The sequence below is a fragment of the Strix uralensis genome, chromosome 1 (genome assembly GCF_047716275.1).
Source record: "Strix uralensis isolate ZFMK-TIS-50842 chromosome 1, bStrUra1, whole genome shotgun sequence".
NCBI lineage: Eukaryota > Metazoa > Chordata > Aves > Strigiformes > Strigidae > Strix > Strix uralensis.
This window is the reverse complement of record NC_133972.1, coordinates 70,445,584-70,469,050: the sequence shown is the minus strand read 5'-3', so window position 1 is coordinate 70,469,050 and position 23,467 is coordinate 70,445,584. Positions and strand designations below refer to the sequence as shown.

The 23,467-nt window shown below is 36.3% G+C and overlaps 1 protein-coding gene across 2 annotated transcripts in view; it reads right to left on the bottom strand.

Moving 5' to 3' along the window:
* RECK (reversion inducing cysteine rich protein with kazal motifs) overlaps positions 1–23,467 on the bottom strand; it is a 62,179-nt gene that overhangs the window by 6,215 nt on the left and 32,497 nt on the right. For both annotated transcript variants that reach the window (XM_074870249.1, XM_074870254.1), the window contains exons 8-18: positions 22,629–22,826; positions 21,963–22,230; positions 20,410–20,589; positions 19,242–19,454; positions 18,356–18,492; positions 15,954–16,094; positions 12,291–12,479; positions 5,927–6,049; positions 5,237–5,408; positions 3,009–3,201; positions 678–888 (exon numbers count right to left, since the gene is read on the bottom strand). In XM_074870249.1, coding sequence (XP_074726350.1) covers positions 678–888; positions 3,009–3,201; positions 5,237–5,408; positions 5,927–6,049; positions 12,291–12,479; positions 15,954–16,094; positions 18,356–18,492; positions 19,242–19,454; positions 20,410–20,589; positions 21,963–22,230; positions 22,629–22,826 — 2,025 coding nt within the window. The remainder of the gene's footprint in view (positions 1–677; positions 889–3,008; positions 3,202–5,236; positions 5,409–5,926; positions 6,050–12,290; positions 12,480–15,953; positions 16,095–18,355; positions 18,493–19,241; positions 19,455–20,409; positions 20,590–21,962; positions 22,231–22,628; positions 22,827–23,467) is intronic.

The window sequence follows — 23,467 nt, the reverse complement described above, 5'->3', positions numbered from 1 at the left end:
ACATTCACAGAATGACTTTTACAATATTAAATGTAATACCAAAGCACAAAGACCCTTTTCAAACCAATGAATGAAAAAAATGCATTAAACGGTTTCTTTTTAAAAACTGAGCTTTCCTTGCTCTGTGTATTACCTGTGATTACTTACTGTTTCATAAAGGAAGTATTTGTGAAAACAGTAAAAGACAGTTCAAAACAGCACAACTGCAAAACTATTCTGGACTGCCTTCCTCTTTCACAGTACTGTGAATACATATGGTATCTTATTCTGTCTTCTAATTAAATATTGTATTTGTTCTTCTGGGAACTCTGATGACAGTTTAGCATTCCAGCGTGGTATCTGTACTGCCACTTCCGAAAAATTACTCATCTGATTCCCAACGACATTTTACCCTGGACACCACAGACCGCATTTGTTTCTCCCAAACCAGTCCTATGGAGACAGCTGCAAGTTTCTAAAGACTGAAGGAGCATGACTCCTAAAGCCAAGGCCTTTCCACTTCAGAATCACTCAGCTGAGTCCCAAAACTGGCTGCTTCTAGCTGTAAGTAAAGATCTCTACTTCATCCCTTCTCTTACATTTTAAGGTATAAGTTTTGTTACAAATATACTCCTATTTTTACACACAGCCTGGACTCTCTCCTCCCTGCAGTAAACTTCAACAGTGAATTAACATACCTGGTGCAATAACTGGTTTGCAGCCCGTTGCAGAAAGCTGGGGACATTTAACAAAGGCACACTCTGTATGAAAACTGTAGTCTGAGAGAACACCTACAGCCTGACAGTGTCCGTAATAGTCAACAGCCACACGGTCGGAATAGGCAGCACAGACGCTGCTGTAGGTTTCTCCGTTATGTCCACACACAGGTTCCACTGATTTGCAAAACGGCTGAAACACACAGAAACGTTTCGAAGATCCATTTATTCATGCTACAGAAACTTCAGAGTAGTTTTAACATTGGGAAAACCAAAGTTAATGGGACTTTGCTGCTAATATTGTCAAACATTCAAAAAAAAGCAGGAAATCTAGAGTAAATAGCCTGCCAGTTTATGAATGGGTAATAAATGCAAGGAGTAAATACTTAAAGAAGGTGACAAAAATGTAAGTTGGAATCTGAGAAATGTACACAGTAAGACGTGTTTTGGGAAACAACAATTTTTGTTCTGTGCTAATGCTTAAATAAAATGACCGTGTAATTTAAATTAATTTACTTATTAGATTTGAGTATTATAATTTTATCATGCAAGAAAGATTTTATTAATAAAATTAATATAATAAAATATTTTTGATTGTAATATCTAATATTTTAATGACTTTATTAATCTCAGTCGGTTTTGTGTTCTTAAAATTTAGTGTGTGCTCATGTGTTTAACACGTTGAGAAGCTAAATGTATATATTAACTTCAAAAGAATAAAATCCATTACTAGAGACCTCTGTCAAAAATATATTTATTGTTGAGACCTTTACATCTGTAAAAATACATTTGTGTCCATTTTCTCTCTCAAAAAAACATTTCTAAGTGTGTTGATTCAGACACATGTAAAAATCAAAAAAAATTGTAATATAGTTTCTTCCTATCCTGTCTGTGCATGTACATTAGTCCGACACAATCAAGAGGTCAGATGCCAATAAACTTAAACTTCTGAACACGGAAGCAAACAGAATTGTTGACTCTTCACAGACAAGGTATGACTAATAGTTTTGTCCAAAGTCTTGTGAAATGACACAAAATCATAATTTGTTGCTAAGGTCTAAATGTTTTTAAATAACTAACTAGTACTTCAAGTAAGTCATCATAGCTATGTGATCACTGTATATCCTCTAAAACAGCAAGACAATTACAGTTTCTATGTTACACACCTAAGCTAACAAGAAAACAGATAAAGTAAATGTGAGCATCCCAAGTAGTGTTATATCTTGCAGTCATCTTACTTATAAAAGCAAGAGTGAAAACTTAAAGCTACTAGTGTCAAAAACTTTGTGAACGTAGATACAACTAGACATATAACTGCTAGAGAAAAAAACAAACCAGCCATGCAATATTCCTTTGATTCTTACTGTTCAAGGGCTGAACATTCTCTGAGTATTTCATGAGATATCTGATGTGCAATGAGAAGAATTATCTGTACTTAACAAGGTTGCTGAAAAAGGGCAAGAAAAAGAAGGCATAAAGACAGAAAGGCAGAAACTAAAAGTGGGTTAAAAGAGCAATAGCATTTATAATACAGAAAAAGCCTGAAAAAATGTTCTGTACTTCTAATAATATCCATCAGTTGAGACCAAGAATCTTCATCATTTGAGAAAAACCTGGAGATGGACAGCCTATCAACGGTAAAGCCAGCAACTTTGAGAAGAGTAGCTCCCAACTTTTCTTGTAAAGCGATAGAAACAGCTTGTCTACCAAAACCGCAGGGAGCGGTGGGATGGAAGAACTAAACCTAATCCTAATCCTTCACAAGGATTAACAGGAAAACTAATCCAATCCAGACTAACTAAAGAAGATATTACAGACTGCCTAGTCTCCAACAAAACTTAGGTGTAAATAGATCCTGAACAATCAACTTGGTAAACCTGGGTCACAATCACACAAAACACTAAAGACTTGCTATGACCAGGCATTAGTTTTTATTTAAAACAAGTTCAGACTGGTAAAAACTAGCATTTAACTAACCAAGGAACTGCACTACTTACTGCATAGATACCTCAGTGCAAGCTTTAATAGTGAAAAATATAGGAAGACTTAATATAAATATCAAATTATTACTCCCAAGAAAGCATAAGTAAAGCTTTTGATTCGTTTTGAGACAACTGTTAATTAAAGCAGAGAAACACTGACAAAATTCTGAATATAATTTCGCAAGAGCATTTTTTATACTAGTTAAAATTACATTTTTAAGGGATTACTTTCAACAAAAACATTTTGTAAGCTATAAACCCCAGAATATTGCAAAGTCAAACATTAAAGAACAAAGAAGATTTGATATTTATTGCTAGAACCACTTCCTACCTGGCATGGTCCTCGGTATGCTAAACTTTTTCCTTTTTGGTACAAAGTACACAAGTTACTGTATTCCACATTGTCTGTGTCACAAACAGGATCCCGTGTCTGGTCACAATTTAACTGCCTTGGCACACATTCATGCTGGCTACATTCGAATTTTCCAAAACTAGTCAAGCAAACTTGTTTCTTTGGTATGCACCTGCATAAAGTAATAATAATTTTATAACATGTCATAGGGTTTTTTTTCTTTTTAAAGTCTCAATATATTCAGGGAAAATATTTTCAGTGAAATTTTCTCCAGCGAGCTTTAGAGCTAACTATGGTACAGCAGATGTAGAAAATAAAAGTGATAAAACATTCTGAATAGCTGATTTCAGGTCTCATCACAAACCTGGAACTGGTTCACACCATGTTTAGTAAATGTATGTGAACACAACTACAGTTTCCACCAAAATTTATCTTTTACCAAGTATTTTTCAATGCATTTTCAAAAAAGACCTGGATAAACTTACCTACTCCCAAGCTTCATTTTGTAAATGCATATTTAAGAAAACTGTAGAAAACATGCAAAAAATGAACTGCAAGAGAAAAAGATTATATTGCAAAGGTCTAGCCTCAGCCTTCCTTGAGAAGGTAGTGGAAACAAGACCTACAAGATTATACGGTTTCAATTAAAAATACCAAGTTGGATTCTAGCTTTGTAGGTTCAGTATATTATATTACATCCAATCTTGGGGATGACTGCAAACAAACGGGAAAATCTAGTAGTGACACAATTTCCTTTTTTGGCACATCATCCCTCTCAAGCCTTCACAGATAAGTAAAGAGCAATAAACAGCAGAAATTCTTTCTTCTTTATATTAAAAATGTATCTTCCGCGGTCTTGGCCGCAGAGTATTTGCCATATGCCCTGTTAGAGAAATGCCAGCCAAGAGAGTTTGATGAATGGACTGATGAAAGGTCAAATGGCTTTTTTAACAATCTCCTCCTATAAATGACAACAATGCTACCACTGGATTATGTACAAAACGTCCTTATTCTCTCCGAGTCCTGCTGTCCTATGCATTACACATATTCCTTTCATATTACGGAAGACTCAGAAATTCTGAGATTTAAACACTTTACGAGTGGAACGTAAGATCTTAAATAGATCCTTAAGTGCTTCAGAGATGTTTTAAAATGAGCATGTTCAGTTTACGCTACATTATCAAACTGAACCAGAAAAACCAGTCCTTTACTGAAATTACAAGTTGATGTTCTAAGCTTAATGGTTATTCTGTAAAAGTGAAAAACCTCTCTATACTTTCAAAATTGAAAATATAAAAGGTAAAAAGTATATATCCACAATGCAGCTTTGAAATTCCGATTTTCAATGCCATAATGGCTATTACTGCTACAAAACTACAGTGTTTTCTCTGAAGTTTTCTGCATCAAGGCATTTAAAGAGCAGAAAAAGGAAAAAAATACAATTGCTATAATAAAGCACAGTATTACACAACTTCTTATGGTGGCTTTCTTTCAAAATAGAAAAATGTACAAATTCAAAGGAAACTGCAGTATTGCACAACACTGAGAAAATTGAAGACAGAGACCAACATTATGAACCACAGACTTTGATTTCTGTAAGAAAGGTCATTTTTTTTTTCTCCTGACACTAGTACAGAGCATATTTTTGTTTTAATATGTTTGTCTATACAGATTTTGCTTTTTCTGACATTGAAAAAACAAGGATTGTATACAGACATAGTTTTCACAAGACATCAATCTAATTAAGAGAAACTCAAGTGTTCCAGAGTGATCGATACTTTCCTATTTTAGACATAAAAAGCACAGATCATTAACTGGACAAGCAAGACTGACTCCAAGTCTTGAATTCAGGTGTGGGGTTTTTTTTAAACTACTAGAAGGTGTGAAACAAAATATTTTCAAAGTGCCACAGCCATTTCAACAAAATTTGATTCTCCCACTTTTGAAAGTATACATCAATTCTCTTTTATTGCTAACACTGAGATCTGCATAATAAATTTAAATGATGTAGCACTACATAAATGGAACCAGTAATTACAGTCCATTACTATGATAAATAAAAAGTACCAACTTCAAATAGTTATTTTTATTGAGTATCCCCAAAGGAGAATGTTACTACAATATACAACCCATTCAAAGAAAAAAAATATATCTGCTTTAAGAGTAGAAGATGCCAAAGGAAAGCTTAAAACATATTCTGCTTTTACCTCTGATTTTTATTACAAGGGTTAGGGTTACAAGGATCCTTGGAAATACATGATCCAAATTCAAATTGAGTGTCCTGGAGCCCAACACAACGAGCTATACAGGCACTTGGATACGTGCGTCCATTTTGACCACATACTGGTACAAACTGGTCTACACAGTTACATGGTAAACCTGTAAAAGCAACACACAAAACAGGAATTTGGTGCACACTTATTTTCTATGACAGAAGATACACAAGGGGTCACTAAGGTATCTTTGCCTTCCAGCAAATGCAAAGATGTACCATATCTTCAAGCCACTCCCTCCCTCCTGTAATTTAGCAATGCTGTAGCACATATGCACTTATAAGTAGCAGGAAGGGAAGTTCCTGCCCTATCCCCTTGCTGATTCTAGGCAGCTTTCTCCATTTCTTCCCCCCAAACTCCTTATCTCTTGTCCCCAGTGGCATTACCTTGTCTCTACCTATTTTTATGTATTACCTGAGATTTCCTTTTTCAGTACTTTTTTTTTTTTTCAAGGTACATGTTTTTTTCTGAAGTGCAGGTTGGACATGAGAAAAATAAATAGTTAAAAGAACATATTAGTAACAAATTATCAGGTATTTTCCATTAACATTGTAGAAAGAATTTAGAAGCTAATCCTCACTCTAAGAACATTAAGCTTACAGTTTCCATAGTTTGGAAAGTTACCTGTAAACTTCCGACGTTCATCTTCTGAACTATGCTCAGTTAGACACTGACGTGTAGAACATATCAAGTTTCCAGCAAAACATGAACAGACATTACAATCTATATTAAAAGACGTTCCATGGCCTTAAAAGAAATTAAGTAAACGCATACAATTAATGCAAATATACCAGAAGACTATATACTCATATGTATTACATAGATATTTTCATTATTAATTGTTCCTGTAATTTCCCTTTTTCAGTTTATTTTCCTGCTGAAATGTCTATCTTTTCTGGATTTCAAGTTCTGCTTTACTGATTTAAAGAAAAAGTCTGTTCACATGTGGTTTTGATTAATTAGTTAAACAAGGAAGCAAGTACTTCATCCTTTCAAAGCCTGTAAAAGGTTTTCTTTTTTTTTTTTTTTAAGAACAATTTAAAGCTGCAAAAAGAAATACACTCAGAAAACAGAAGTGGTAGATAAATTCTGGTTAGCAAGCTCCATATTTTTTTAAAGGTAAAGCTTTTGTAAAGATACATTCTTCTCCTAAATGAAGACTGCTAAAGTATCAGCCATGCTCTCATACATAATGCAAAACTCCTCTGTAGTGCTCATTTCTTTCCTTTGTGTGTACTTTTTGTCAAGAGGTAAAATGTGCCAATGCTTCATTCCAGTCTTTATTGTTTTGCAGCATCCATTATAGCCGTAATTTCAGCCTCAACAAGCAGCACAACTTACAATGCACCTTTGTCCAAAGCAGGGAACAAGAAAGACTGTAGCAAAGCCGAACAGAAACCCAGCTCTAGATTCAGCACAAGACTCACACAAATACAGAGGTCTATGTTCACCCATTGGTTTTTGGAAAGGAGCCCTTAATGATGCAACTCGCGCCATCACAGCTGCCTTTTAAGGATGAAGCAATCTGCCTAATTTTCGCATTTTATAAATCAGTAACTTTTTCACACCTGAATCTAAGAATCAAACTGCAAATTATGGAATTTTTCTTCAATTTAGCAATTCCAGTTTGGTTTTGTGAACTGTCCACGTGACTGCCCTTCACTGTGTTGTATGTTTTATGTAAAATCAATTCTTGTTGGTGACAGCCAATCTATCCATAACCAAATCGGTTATTAAAGACTACCAACAAATACACAGCTCTTCAGGAAAACATAAGATTAACTGTGCCTTACAAAATATGGCAATTCTCTCTAATCTCTTTTCAAAGGGTTGAGATTAAGGATTAAAATTTTTTTAAAATATTACAAAGGCACAGGGAAAATCCTCAGCATTTGAGCAATTCAGAAGAGGTACTCCTAGACAAATGATGGCAGAACAAGAGGGGATGGAAGAGAAAACCTCTGTAGCTCAAAAATCAGTTTAAACCACAGTACTACTCAAGGAAGAAGGAATTCGTTAGCAGGGAAGAAGAAAAGTTTCCAAGGCTTAAATGTAATGCTAAACACAGGATCTCTTAGGTGATTCTTCAGAGTAAAGAGTAGCTAACTTAGGATCCACTTGAAAACTTTCAAAGACTATTGGCTTTCACTATCAAAGAGTATGCACAGCACACTGTCCTCTTCATCAGTAGTCGTTTCATTAACTGGAGTCAATTCACAACACAAAAAACTCCAGCATCAGATAAAGCATTCAGCGTTGTTTGGTTTATAGAGAATGGTTTTAAAAATCACAGTTCAGAGTTTATGACTAAACCCTGGCTTTTTGCAACTGACATATAAACCAATTAAAAATAGTCACTACAAAAAGTTCATATGGTGACCATAAATTTTTAATTAGTTATTTTCAATACATCATCTAACAAATTTGGAATGTAGCTATTTTTATCTTTTATTATATAATACCTAGAGTCTTAATCACCACACATACTTAATGAGTAATGATGGCAAAAGAGAGGAAGCTGTCTGGTTTTGGTTTTGTGGTGGTTGGGTGCTTTTTTTTTTTTTTTAAAATGGACAGCACTTACTGCATGCCTACCACATACACATATTGTTGTTACAGTTACTGCAACAAGTGACAGACATACACTGTGCAAACATAAAACACAAATACAGCTTCAGACATTTTTGTGATTATTTTCACCAATAATCTGAAAAAGTACAAGTTTCTTTGGACAGAATGGTCCGTAAAAGGTTTCAGTCACCATTTAAATAATATATTTGCTAATGACTGTATTTTAAAAGCATCTACTTCCACCAGATACTTTCTATAACTGCCCATCAAATATATCATTAATGTTAAGACGTTTTCAGTGTTCTGCTTCCATGAACAAATAGTACCAATTTGGCAATAGAAAAATAAGTTTTAAGTATGTTTGGCTGACTTGTATCCTCTTTGGATGAACAAAAAAAAATTTACAAGCTGTAAATGCATGGAACATTACAGGCAGACTTTCCTGAGTGATGAAAATAATTGTACAATTGATTATTTAGCTCTGCTTGGTATCTTTTAAGAGAGAAATATCCCAATTATATACTCTTTCATGATTTCAGGGTTTGGTTCACAATCAGAAAATTATGTTTGTGACAAATGCAACTACAAGAAGTGCCTTGCTTCTTAAGATTTACCTAATGTGAAAATAACTCTTTCTTATTACATGGTAAAAAAATGACTCACTTGTTTTGGACTTATTAGGTATCTCTTACTTGCTTTAATTATGCTTGGACTTCAGTCTGACATTATATTAAAAGCAGTGATTTACAGACACTAAATGTCCAGTGCTGAAATATGTAACTGTTCACTAGCAGAAAGTCTTTTGCTTGCCAACTGATTCAACAACATCAGCTCCAGACCGGTTACAGCTCAGCACAGACTCCATTTTGTATTCAAGACTTTTTGTAAGATTTTCCCTATCTTAGTAGTAGCTTTTTATTTTTTTTTTTTTTCAAAGAGCATAGAGATGGTTTGCATGACAGAAGTACACCTTTAAAGCTCTGAAGCAATGAATAAATCTGAAAATAAATCAATATAATTTTTTAAACAGCACCACTTCTCACATCTTTTTCAACTACTTTGTCAGATTAGGTAGAAGCGAATTAACGCTTGTTACCCATGCCATCTAATCTCTGAACTGTAACAGTAAAGTTATTTTAGAAAATTCATAATTTAAACCTAAATCAAGAAAGAGATAGTTAGCATTCTTTTATTGTTAAAGCAAAGAAGTGTTATCTTACAGTTACCTAGCAGAAGGAAATCAGCAGGAGAAAGACTTTTGTCCTGGTTTCAGCTGGGACAGAATTAATTTTCTTCCTACTAACTAGTGTAGTGCTGTGTTTTGGATTTAGTGCGAGATTAATGTTGATAACACACTGATGTTTTAATTGTTGCTAAGTAGCGCTTATCCATAGTTACAGATTTTTCAGTTTCCTATGCTCTGCCAGCAAGGAGGTGCACAAGAGGCTGGGAGTGAGCATGGCCAGGACAGCTGACCCGAACTAGCCAAAGGGATATTCCAGACCACAGGACATCATGCTCAGTGTATAAACTGGGGGGAGTTGGTTGGGGGGGGCAGGAAATTGCTGCTCTGGCATCAGTCAGCAGATGGTAAGCAACTGCACTGTGCATCACTTGTCTTTTCTTGGGTTTTATTTCTCTCTCTTTTTTTAAATTATATTCCTTTTCATTACAATTATTGTATTTTATTATTGCTATAAAGAACCACGGTATTCAATGTATCTTTGTTATCATAATGTATATGCTTACATGTTCATTTTAAAGTGTATGTTAGTGCCAGTGATTAATATGTTAAACTATAATACTTACTTAATATTAATTTAATTTAAAAAAGAATGGTTTTTTGCTGAAAGGCATAGGCCACCTTGTGATACTTAACTGCAAGCTATGAAGGTTTAAAAAAAAAAAAATCCAAGTGCAGAGGACAGTCTGCAGATGACAGATATGTATTTCTAACATGTTTGTACACATTAGCAGAACAGTCTTTTAAACACTTTTTAAAAACTGTTGTCCTTGGTGTGAAACCTACCAACATCATTCAGTAAAAGAAACTCCCTCTTCAGAATGCCACGTGAACTAAAACAGTATAACTGGCTAAACGGATATCAGATTTATTATGTGATTCCAAGGGAAGAGAATTTTGGGACTGTGCAAAACTTATTATTTATTCTATACTTTTATTAAATCCTATTTTTACCCTCTTTGTGTGTATGCTTCCTACTCCGAATACGTGTGTGAATGCTAACAAACTTTAAGCTGGATGAATCAGTAAGTAGGATAAAAGTCTAAACTGAGTACCTTCTTCACAGGCAATGTGTTAGAGAACCTGCCTCAGAAGCAGCTCTTGGACAGACAAATGCTAACGACTCTGCAAAACCAGAAGGTATTCACCAAAAATTTCCAAATGAACTCAGTTGTGAAATACCCGCTAATATAAGCGAATTTATTTGTAACCTCTTGCTTTAAACTTCCCCAGAATTTGGATACCAATGCAAGTGGCTAAAATATATACGCTTTTTAGAAAAGTGTTCTGTGGATACTGAAGATAGGTAAACTTAATTTTGTGCAACTAAAATGTGGTAAAAATATAGAACTTTGCATCAGTGGACACATACCTAAATACGATACATCGGGGGAAGGAATCACAGTTTTTGTGCAAGTCACAAAACAAATCTTTTAGGATTATCTGAAGGAGTCAATAAGCATGTGGACAACAGAAAATCAGGTTGATACACTTCAATAACCAACAGACATTTACTAGCTCTTTAATATAGACTTTCAAGAAAAAATGTAGAGATAGGAAAAAAGGCACTCACATGGATAAATAACTCTGAAACAGAATAAATGGATAATGAAGGGAGGTCACTGGAGGAGTCTCCATGATCTGTGCAGTGGCTGTTCTGTTTCAATGTATTTATAGGTGATCCAAAAAAACAAGTGCAAGTATTTACATGACAAAGTCTATCAATAACATTAAGGCACGAATGACCAAATAATGAAGAACTGCAAGAAAAATCTCACCACACTGAGCAACTAGGAAAGGATATGGCAGAGGAAATTCATTGTCCTGAACATAAAGCGATTCCCTAACAATTCAGATGATGACCTGTGAGCTATTTCCACTTAAGAGCTGGACCGTAGTGTTACAATAGACAGCTCTGTGAAAGCATGACCTCAATAGAATTAGCAGCCAAAAAAATATAATGTTCAGAATAATTATGAAAGGAACATCATTTTGCTATTACACACAGTTGATTGGGCACCTGCATTGTGAATAGTGCATGAAGTTCCAGTTCCCATTTCAAAAGAAAATGTAAAAACTAGAAAAAGATACACAGTAGGGTAATAAGTATGATCAAAAGTGTACAACTGTTTTCATATAAGGAATTATTAAATAGAATAGGAACTGGCTTGGAGAAAAAAACCTGAGTATGAGGGGAATATGAAGTGTGAAAGAGGAGGCAAATAGCTAACAATCATTCATCAGCTTTTTCAATATAAGAACTAGGATGAATCTCATGAACCAAGAGAAACCAGATGAAACAAACTATCAAGGCTCAAATTAACACAAATCCCTTGCAAACCCTACCAAAAAAAGAAGGGTATTTAAGCACACATAACATATGGAATTTCTTGCCAGAGGTTATAGGATAAAAGTTTCTGATTTTTTTAAACACATATTTAAAATCCATGGAAGGAAAAAAACCCACAAACCAAACCAAAACTCCCCCAACTATTAGGAACTAGTAAAGAAACCATCCCCTGCTCAAGGTGTCTGTGGTCTGAAGCACAGAACAGATTCTGGGAGAATATCCATGGAAAGTATGATTAAATCCCCTGCCTTTTCTCATAATCTTCCCCAGACACCTCCCTTGGTCACCGGATATCCAATGCTGTTAAAAGTAGACTGAGAGTACCTGCAAAGTTGGAATCCAGGAAACAGGCAGCCATTTATAGTCAGTTGTACTGTGCTTAAACCTCACAACTACAGCATGCTTAAAGCAGATCAATTTGTTTTGCTGTTGTTGCTTCATCCCTGCTGCCTACTGGCTCCCCAGAGTTCCCACCAGCAAGTTCTTCTACCAGAAAGGAAGCTACCTATTATCAAGTACCATGAAATACAGGAGATGCGAGGCAAGTCAGTGACCTCTAGGTTGAAAAATGATGTCCTAAGGACACACTTCACATAGGACTTTCATTGGTTGAGACAGACACAGTTCAGCACTGATTTAAATAATGGAACCCTCCAGCATATGTAAGAGTTAAACAAGTATTATATACAGGGATGCAAACACTAACTTTTGTATTTTCTGATAAACTCTGCATTCAGATCCTCTGGGTCTTCATACGTACTTCAAAATTCATCAATTAAGGAGCAGGTGCTATATAAAGATATAATTACTGTTCTAATACTTACTTTTTCTTTGTCCTCCAACAATGCATGATTTTTGGAGGTCAACACAACGCATTTCCATGCAGTTTTCTAGCAATCCGCTGTGTCCACAGGTACAAATCTTGTAACAACCAACATCACCAGCTGAGGATGGAACCTGAATAAGTGTACCTTGTCGGACAATAAAATCTGAGGCTTCTCCCAGTTTGCAACCTATATACAAGGAGAAATTTTAGCTCATATTTAGTTAATACTTTGGCAAGAGCCACTACCAAAAATAACTACTACTCTTTGACTTGTGAAAAAGCTAAGGTGTTCCTAAAGCAGCCTTGCTCTCACCCTTTAGACAAATTCACACATTTCTTGAGGCAACAAGTAGCAGAAATAGAAGATAGCTGCTTGATATAATGTTCTGAAGTACCTGTAGAAATATCACTGTAGAGAAAAACACTGGTAATTCCAATGGTTCTCAAGTAATTTCATTTTTCACAGTTCTATAGTAGTAGGAAATGTATGTGATATGACCAATACCACACACGCTTCACTCTCTCCAATACAGAACCTGAATTGAAGGGTCTCACAATCAAAGTCCAGTCATTTCCCCGCTTTCACATATTTTATTGTGTCTTCCTTCCCTACTGGTACCTCTTATGTGAACACTGAAGGACTCTTACAGGTAGACGTGAAGAAAGGAGAAAGAGAAAAAGCAGGAAAACTGGGTTTAAAAAAAAAAGAACGGAAAAGAAGAAAAATGGTTTTAAAAATTGCAAGGAAAAAAATAATAAAAGAAATAGTAGATTAAAATTACCCTAGAAGAGATGAACTGCAACAAATCCCCCAGAACTTTCAACCAATAAAAAGACTGAATTCAAACATAAAAGTCATCTTCCGATGTTTAGAGAAAGTAAACTATCTCTTCAAAAGCTCTAGGTGAGCTTGTTTTCACATCACTTTGCATGACTTTTGCAGCAAGTGAAGACAATACAACCTCTATAATAATAATGCTCAGCTTTTCAGAACAAAAATATTTTGTGAGGGTCAGAGAGACATAACCAATTCAATGTCCCTAGACTCCCAAAAAATGAGCTGAAGTCTACCCTCGCTTTTAGGAGAGCACAAGCGTAGGACATGTACGAGTGAAGCAAACCCCAGTTTTCCCCTTTGTAATTAAAAATCACTGGAGAAACTGCTGATCATCCACAGAACTGCTGGAACAAAAGAGGCTCAGGGAACTAACATGAGACTGTTATGGCAATGTTCTCTATCACTTGCTCTAGAAAGGAGGCTGCTTCACGCAATTCAGTTTAAAAAACAGTGTCGCTCTCAGTTTCTGTCTCTGTCACAACATGTGTTCAAGCATTCACCAAATGCAAGCTTTCTTCTTTGCTTCAAGAACCACAGGTGATCCCTCATGTCACTGAATGACACCTTTTGCTTTAAAGAAAGGCGAAAAATTGTGTCAAGCCCTACTGGTGTCTAAGGTAGATGAAGGGGCTGTAGAAGTTGGACATCATACAGTCTCCCACCTCCTTTGTAGATTTGACCCTTGTTACCAACACCATCCAAGCCTACCATTTCAACGTTTCAAAGTTAGACAGCTGAAACTCATTGTATACGAGGCTCCCTCCCCATACTGTCTTCCCTCTCAGCTCACATTTGCGCATGATGCAGAAGTTAGACAACACTTATGTTCTCACTCCTATGTGACACACACCTATGTGTCACTCAGAGCAGCAGCAGAAACATAGTCAGCTGTGTACTGTGTACTGTTGCACCTCCAGACATCATCATTAATGAGAAGCAGCACCGTGTGTCTTGTGGAAGGACAAGGCAGAACAAGATCCATTATTCATATTTTTGTTGTTTTCCAAAGTCCGTGTCATTTTCCTCCAAACTACAAGTCTACATACAGATCTGGGAGGGACACAGACCTAATGTGCCTTGTGATTCTGCCTTTTTTCTTGAATGAACAAACTCATAGCTCTGTCAGTCATTAAAGATGAAGTGCAGAGATGCTGCATCAGTGCTGCAAGCTCAAGTAGTAGAAAGAAGAAAAGAGAGGCAAAGCAATTATGTGCCATGTCACTTCCTTCCCAAGCCCTAAACCTGGGCACTCTGAATCCAATGAAGAAGCAACAGTGAAGCTCTTAAGAAAAAGTCTGGGTATTAATTTCGGAGTGTTGATCTGCTCGAGGGTAGGGAGGCTCTGCAGAGAGACCTGGACAGGCTGGAGCGATGGGCTAAGGCCAACTGTGTGAGTTTCAATAAGGCCAAATGCCAGGTGCTGCACTTGGGCCACAACAACCCCCAGCAGCGCTACAGGCTTGGGGAGGAGTGGCTGGAGAGCTGCCAGTCAGAGAGGGACCTGGGGGTGTTGATTGACAGCTGGCTGAACATGAGCCAGCAGTGTGCCCAGGTGGCCAAGAAGGCCAATGGCATCCTGGCTTGCATCAGAAATAACGTGGCCAGCAGGGACAGGGAAGTGATCTTACCCCTGTACTCGGCACTGGTAAGGCCACACCTCGATTCCTGTGTTCAGTTTTGGGCCCCTCACTACAAAAAGGACATTGAATTACTCGAGCGTGTCCAGAGAAGGGCAACGAAGCTGGTGAAGGGTCTGGAGCACATGTCGTACGAGGAGCGGCTGAGGGAACTGGGGGTGTTGGAGAAGACTGAGGGGAGACCTCATTGCCCTCTACAACTCCCTGAAAGGAGGTTACAGAGAGCTGGGGATGAGTCTCTTTAACCAAGTAATGAGCGATAGGACAAGAGGTAATAGCCTCAAGTTTTGGTAGGGAAGGTTTCGACTGGATATTAGGAAGCATTTCTTTACAGAACGGGTTGTTAGGTGTTGGAATGGGCTGCCCAGGGAGGTGGTGGAGTCCCCATCCCTGGAGGTGCTCAAGAGGCGGGTTGACATAGCGCTGAGGGATATGGTGTAGTTGGGATCTGTCAGTGCTAGGTTAATGGTTGGACTAGATGATCTTCAAGGTCCCTTCCAACCTAGATGATTCTGTGAATTTACTCAGACTGGAACTAGTTACCTATGAGCTGCTGGAGAGATTTTGAGAAGTTGACCTGGCCTACGAAGAAGGATTTGGGACAATTCCATGTAAGATAACATCTTGAACTTTGGACACTGGAATTGCTGCCAATGCAAATGTACATCCCAGGGCATCCTGCATTTGATCAGATTCTCAGAGCTCTTAAAATGTCCTCCCATGACGGACAGCCTGATTTTCATTAATCTCAAGGGAAGACATAATGTCCATTTACTTCACCAGTATGGAAATAATGTGGATATGGCTAATAATGTAAGGAAATACAGGGCAATACATGCCATGGTGTCTGCAGCAGCAGTGAGCTGCACTGTATTTGTAGTATTGCATGTTTGCAATTTTAAATAGCAGGAAGGCTGCTTAGAGACTGTGTATGGACATTTATTTCTTTTGAAACAAAATAAGTAATGTATCTTCTAATAAGATGTTATGTTTCAGTGGACAATAAAAATGGAAACACATAGAAAAATGAAGAGACCTAGAAGGTAGGCTACAGCTTTTGAAAACACAAGATAATTGTGAGAATAGTTCGTTTGGGATATCAGCAATTCACTTTAAAACTTTCAACAAAATTTCAGTAACATATGTTTATCAGCAAAATTCAGGTAGACAGTCCAAAACCCCTTACCTGGCACACACAAATATGGAAGACACAGTTCTCCAGACTGACATCCTTTTCTGTTTACCTCACATAACTGATTAGCTGCACATGGATTCGGATTACATGGATGTGTAACATCTTCTACAATGTTACCTAAAGAACTTGGGCCTGAAAAGAGAATATACAGCATCTATATTAATTTAAATGAAATCTATTTTTCTTCAGTAAAGTATGGCATTTCTCACATTCAGTAAAATCATATTTTTGACAATTCTGTGAAATATTTTTAATTTTTTTAAACTATACTTGTAGAAGCTTAACATGACAAGGTAGTTAACTTATTTCAAAAGTTTAGTCCTCAATCCTGGAAATAATCAGCCAGATGATTCTTCACAAGCAAAATATATTTCCTCTACCTTGCTTTCCCAGTAATTTTCTCTATATGACAAAAATACAAACTGACAATGACTGGCAGCTTAATCAAGAGAAGTCTCATAGTCAATGATTAACAAATTGGGAGGTTTAAAGTACACTTGATGTTTAACCAAGTTTGCTACAATTGATAAAACTTTTGTTTCTGTTTTCCCTTTAACTCACTTGTAATGTTCTGCTGTGACAAAATTAAGGAAAGGGAAGACAATATGGAAAAGCAGCATCTAAATGGAAAGAACCACCCAAAGCTTCAATATATTGTCTCTCTGGGAACAATTTATTTGTTGAGGCATGCTTTCAGTTGCAGATCTTAATAACCAAAATTTTACTGTTTTCAAAGTTCCTGGGATTCTGAGAAAGAAATATCAAAATTTAATTTGCAAGAAGGTATAAACCAGTTAAATCCTGTAAGGCTAAAAAGGTCTAAATTCTACAGAGATAAATATGCAATAGGAAGTAGTAATAGGGTAGAGCAGATTTGGAAAATAATGTAAAAGGATTAATTTAAATGAAATCCAGAACCAAGATGGAATTTTACTAATACAGTTGTATTCCACACTGAGGGATAAGATATACTAGAAGAAAACAGAATCACAAAAGTTTAGTTCTTCCATATACCTCCTAAACTCATGTTCTATTGCCCCAAGAGTTGATTTGGTTTTTGGTTATTCTAACTGCAGTTAAAAGAACAGAGTTTATGCATCAGGCAAAAGTGTCATTTTGTACATCAAGAAATTGTGCTCTAAATTGTGCTATTGTTTAAGTGACATTTATTTGAGATCAGTCCTCCCAAGCATGATCCAGCTTTTGTTCTTAAATAAATGTTATTACAGTACCTTTTTGGCATGTGAGATGACTTCTTGAAGAACAGAGTTTTCTTAAAGTAAGATTAACTAGTCTGTTTTCAAGTAGGTATAAATCATTGAAATTCAACAAGCCAGATTATTAGATAGCACAGATTAGTGTACTTGCACCGAATGAACAAAGTCCCCAAAAGAGAAGCGTGGTGAATTAGCCTTGGCTAACAGCCAAACTCCCACTCAGTCCCCTCCATCCCAAATGAAATGGGGGTAGAAAATAGGTAGAACAGGAACAGAAAAGATCATGGGCTGAGACAAAGACAGGGAGATTACATAAGAATTATCATTATGGGCAAAACTGACTTGACTTGGAGAAAATTAACTAAATTTATTGGCAATTAAAATGAATATCTAATTACCGATTCAGGTAATGGGAACAAAAAAACAGACGTTAAAGCAGTTTTTTTTCTTCCTCCCTCCCTTTCCCAGGCTCACCTTCACTCCAGATTTCTCTGCCTCTGCCCCAAGTGATCCAGTGGGGATTGGGAAGGGTGATTGGGATGATGGTGACTATGGTCAGTACACAGCAGTTTCTGTCTGCCACTCACTCCTCCTCACACCTTTCCTCTGCTCCAGCACAGGCCCTCCACGGGCTACAGCTTCCTCCAGGGTATACCCACCCACTGTGGCATAGGGGTCCTCCACACACTGCCTTGTGGATATCTGCTCTGTCATGGAGCACCTCCTCTCCTCCTGCTCCTCTGACCTCGGTGCTACCCTTGTTTCTCACTCTTCCTGTTCCCTTCTCCTCCTGTCGGGCACTTTTTGCCCTTTCTTAAACATGTTTTCACAGAGGAACTACAAACTTTGCTAAGTGGCTCAGGTTTGGTCTATAGTGGGCCCACTGCCAAGCTGACTGTGTCTGGCACAGTGCAGTCCCTGACATCTTCCCACACAGCCCCTGCAGCCTCCATCGCTACCAAAACAACCTTGCCACATACAACCAATACAAGAAGGAATAAATGTAATGAGCTATGACAATTTGAAAAAAATCCAATTTCCTCTAGTACGCTAAATAAAATGTCTCAAATTCAATACAATTTTCTTTAAAAGAAATAATGAAAATTATTAAAAGAATGATAAGCATTCCAAGTATCTCGGTTTATAATTTTGTTGCATAGGTATGTTGATACTTACTCAGGTATGTATCCAATGGGATACAGTTCTCCAAGTCATCTGTCGGAGATAAGAGCTCACAAATACTTTCAGCTGAGTGGCCTTCAGGGAATTTATTCTGATCTCCACATTTCTTCAGTATTTCCACACAGTCTGATCTTCAGATAAATAAAGAAACAGAACTTCATGAACTCTACTTGAAGATAAAAGGTCTTGTATGAAAAAGATGTCTTTCCACATTCTTCCCTTCCCTGAATCCACAATCTTCCCCTTCTGCCTCACAACAGAGTGTTTTTATATATATACACACTTTTTATATACATTTATGTATGTATATGTTACATTTTACATACAGGGAGAGGAACAAATTTGTGACACAAAGACAGGAACTATTGCTTACACTACTACTCTTCCTCTACTTTGGGCTTGGCGATCTTTCTTTTCTATGGCATCATATGCATGTATCTTTGAAGACCAAACATTTCCTTGATTTACTAATGTCTACTAGGGGTTGAACTTTATACCCAATCACCTACTTTCAAAATTTATTTTTTCAAAAAATAAACTTCATTTTTTTCAGACCTTTGTCAGCTGAAAAATCACCAGAAGGTCCCGAAACCAAAAAAAGAGGAAAGGTTTTTTGGCTCTCTAGTGTCTATAAAAACTCCAACAATAAATCAACTTTACAATGGAAGCATATATATCCATCTCATTAACAGGCAAGAATCTTCCATTTACAGTGATGGAGATTCAGGCAATGGCAACTATGCAAGCTCATATTCCTTCCATGTTTGCCTTCCCATGTTTTCCTAACAAGTCAAACAGTACTACTACAGCAGCTTTTTAGTTCTCATTAAAATCATCAGCAGAACCTTTAAACTGCTTTTTCCCTCCCCACAGTACTTACTTGCAGATAATACTTCCTCTAGATTTGCTGTGGCACGGTTTAATCTGCAGCGAGCAGGCAATTGCCTTCCACATTTCTGGCTGGCATTTTTTAATATCAAGCACGGGAATGTTTATAAATGGCATCTTAATACTCCCTTTTTCCCATAGTTTCATGTCATTCATGGCTCCCTGGTCTGACTGAGTATTGCAGCTCCTAAAAAGTTCTGTTGGTCTTAAAAGAAAAAGTTAAGATACAGCATGTATACAAGAAAAAGAAAACACCACACATTTTACCTTTCACCACATAGAATTCTACAACCTTGATATTGCTTGCTTTTTGTGGTATAAAAGAAATTAATCCCTTCCACAGCAAGATCAAAATCAATTTGAATTCTGTCTTTAAGGAAAATAAGCTCTTCAAGACTTAAGGCTGAAACTCTCTTCTCACTCCTACCTCTTAGATAAATATCACTTAGATTTTTCTAACCTGAAGAAGGCTGACTTAAAAGCAAGTATCTTAGATATCCCAAATATCTGTGCGAATACGGTGAATCACTAACGCAAGTTGATTTATCATTTATATTTGCCTAGGCTGCATCTATCACATATGTGATTCTACTACTCATATAACACTCATGCCACTGTATACTATTTCAAAGAAAAGCCAGAGCTCTCTAATAGCTAACAAAATTTTAGATGCTTTTTTGAAACTCAAGCTATTTAATTTGCAACCTTGAAATTACTAATTCAGGCATCACTCTTGAATCATGCATTTTGCCCTATAGAGTATAAAACCACAGAAATATCTCTGAAAGAAAAGGAATTCTGAAAAAGCCCAACATGTAAATTTGACAAGCATTTTTACCTCATTTATAATACAGAACATTCCAGTAATCATGGCTTCTTTGACTATACAGTAAGACAGAGGAATATGCTGCTAACACATGATGACATGTTCCAAGTTCATGGGCTAGCTTTTATCTTGTAAGTTTTGTTATGTCTGTTGTTAAATACATTTTCAAAAGTTTATTCTAAAGAAAAACTGTTTATTTTTAAATCATCTAAAGAAATATTCGCAGAAAGACAGCTACATACAATCTCAAAATAAGACTGAAAAACATTTTCTTTTATTTTTTAAATCAAAGCACAGGAATTCCTTTATAAAATATTCAGTGTCTCTCTCCTACCTGTTATTAAAATTAGTGCAGTAAGTAAGATTTCTACAGCCCAGCTGACAAGGTTCTCGTACATCTGCTAAACAGGTCAACATGGAAACTTCAACTGCATTATACTCACAAAAGCGATCAAATTCTTGCCAGCTCTGTGAATTGCCCCAGCTCGTGCTATAAAGTTTAGTGCAGAGCTCTCTGAAAAAAAAAATAAATATAGATGAAGAAAATAAAATTAAAAGAACAACAGTCATTCAGATATAGCAGAGCCTATAATTTCTTTGCTGATCACAACAGCCTACACTCACTGTAAAAGATTGTGTTAGCACCCTGCGAGACTGTTGTGCTCAAAGCACATAAACCCACCTCGGTGTTTTCTAAGTTTTCAGTTTTGCTTAACAATGCTAGCAAATCTTTAAGCTAGTAAGACTGAAAGACTTCAAAATTATAAAACTGCAATATCCAATAAAAATCTAATAGCTGGAAACACGAACTAATGACTCTGAGGTGAGAACTATCCCAGCTAATTTTACTTGTAATAAATCTAGATTGACATGATAATGAACAACTACTAATCCGATCCTTCAAATCACACCTCCTCCTCCTACAGAAATGAGTGGCAAGCAATACATTTCTTCTTTTGCCCTGATGTTTGAAACAGGTGTACTGTTTGTTGCTCGTGTTCGAGATGTTTCCTGATGTCAGAAATACCCTAGCCACTTTGTTTGCAGCAGTATCCTACAAACTACAACTGTTCCCATCCCAGCTGAAGGTATGGAACTTCGCTGTACTGTTAAAGTCTACTGCATATTGAAAACTTGAGGGAAGGATCCATTTTTAGAACTCATTGTCAAAGCAAGCAACCAAAAGATACTGTATCAACTGCCCTGATATAAAAGCATATAAAAGGAAGCAACAGCTCAAAAATCAATGTCTGCAACTTATTTTGACATACTAATGCATTTAAAATGCAATAATGATCTATTTTTAAAGTGAACAGATAACCACTCTAAACTAAAAATGCTCCAATCAGTTATTTGCAAACATGCAACTATTGGCTGAAAACATATTTTTTTAAAATGTTGTAATAGTTAGCTCCATTATTTATTAAATAACCTAAGTTATGTTTCATTGACAAAAATCTGAATAGCATCTAGTAAGGAATACTACTAAGGTTTTAACATGCAGCAACTAGATACTTGAGAGTTTATGCAGTTCATTGTCCCCTGGGCTCTCTTTAGCATCTGGTTAAGGCCTCTTCATCTTGTTGCAATATTGGCTATTATGACCACAAGTAAGGTACAGGTTTCATTAACTTAGGGTGTGTGCCATACTAAGCCAGTGCTAAGTGTAAGAAAAGTGTGATTCCTCTTATAGAACAGTATTTTTTGAGATACAAAGCGAGTATTGGACAGAATGTGACACCCGTCTTATTATCTAAACCTGTATTTTTTCTAGAAATTCACAGAACACTTTATTAGACGTACATAGCAACATGCAGGCAAAGGCCTGATAGAAGACAAATTCTGAAGCATTTCCACAATTGGAAACAAGGGTAGAGAGATACTGACCTACATGTGGAAGAATTTGCTTTAGAACAGCAATGGAGCTTAGCTCCATCGAGGCCTGTGGAAGGTGGAGGGTGCACAGTTACTCCCGGGTGAACAGATCTTGAACTCTCAAGAAAACATTGCCAAAGTGGATCCTGAGGGAGAGGCATTGTTTTACAGCCTTCTATAAGTCCATCAACAATTTCAAGCTCTGTTTTCATTGACATTAGAATTCTTTTACAAGCAGTCTGACATGCATAGTCTTCTGCTCTATCGCAGCAATACAAACCTGTTAAAAAATTAAAAATAGTTAATGATCAAACATACAACAACCACCAAGATGCATGACATAATAGACCTCAGAGAAAAAGTGCTATAAGGAGGCTTCCCCCCACCCAGTAATCTCAAATAACACTGCTTCTTTTAAACGCAAACAGAATAAACTCTGGAAAAAAACCCAACACCAATATGTAGAATTAAAAAAATAAATAAAAATCAATAATGCACCTACAAAGTTAGCATTATATAAATTCATATAATTACAATTATAATATAGAAATACATTAATACAATTTATACACTAGGTTTATACAATAACACATTTTAGATAAAAAGTGCATCCAATCCTCAAACATTTTCAATTTTTTTTTATAACCTTCAGTAAAGAAGGATTTTTTGAATACTTACTATCTGTAGGATTTCTCATTGGATATGACTGTGTATAGTTGTTCACACAGTGTATAAGCTGAGGGCTAATAGATGCACAGTAATTTTCAACTGCTTTAATTTGTGAAGGACCAGGAGAAGAGTCTGTCCGAAAAATTGCTTGACAATATTCCCGACAGTTTGTATGATGACCTGCATAACTGCAACAGACTGACCCCACTGGGGAAACAAAAAAAACAACAGAAAATCTAAGTGTTTCTACACAGAGAAATGAAGAAATGAGCATGTCTGTACCACACACAATGATGCTCAACGTATTACTGTGAAAAAAAAATGAAGAAATTCTTCTATGCTCTATCAAAATAACCTCTGTCTACAGAATGGCTGGGAATATCTGTAACTAGCCAAGTTACATTTGTTTGTTTGGCTGGAGAAAAAAGTCCCTAAAGCCATGCTGAACTCAAGTTCAAGACACCAGTGAGTCAGATGAATTTTATCTTCAGCTATTTTGTTCTTATTTAAGGTAACCAGACTTGTCCTATAATTGAATTATTAGACAAATATTAATAGCAAACAAATAAATAAGAGTAGTATCCTAAAACTCATTCAAAAAAAGACAGATGGATTGTGATTCAGTCATTTTTGATATGTTATTAAACATACAGTTCTTGAGAAATACTTTTATTAGAATTAATTCTGAGACACTGATTTAATTTTATATAGACAGACATCAGGCAACAAAACATTTGCATGATGCAAGATTTCATCTATGCATTTAATTTTGTTACTTAACACTCATCAAATGAACAAAGCAGAGGAAAAAAATGACCTTCTAAGCAATCATCAAAATAGGACAGAAA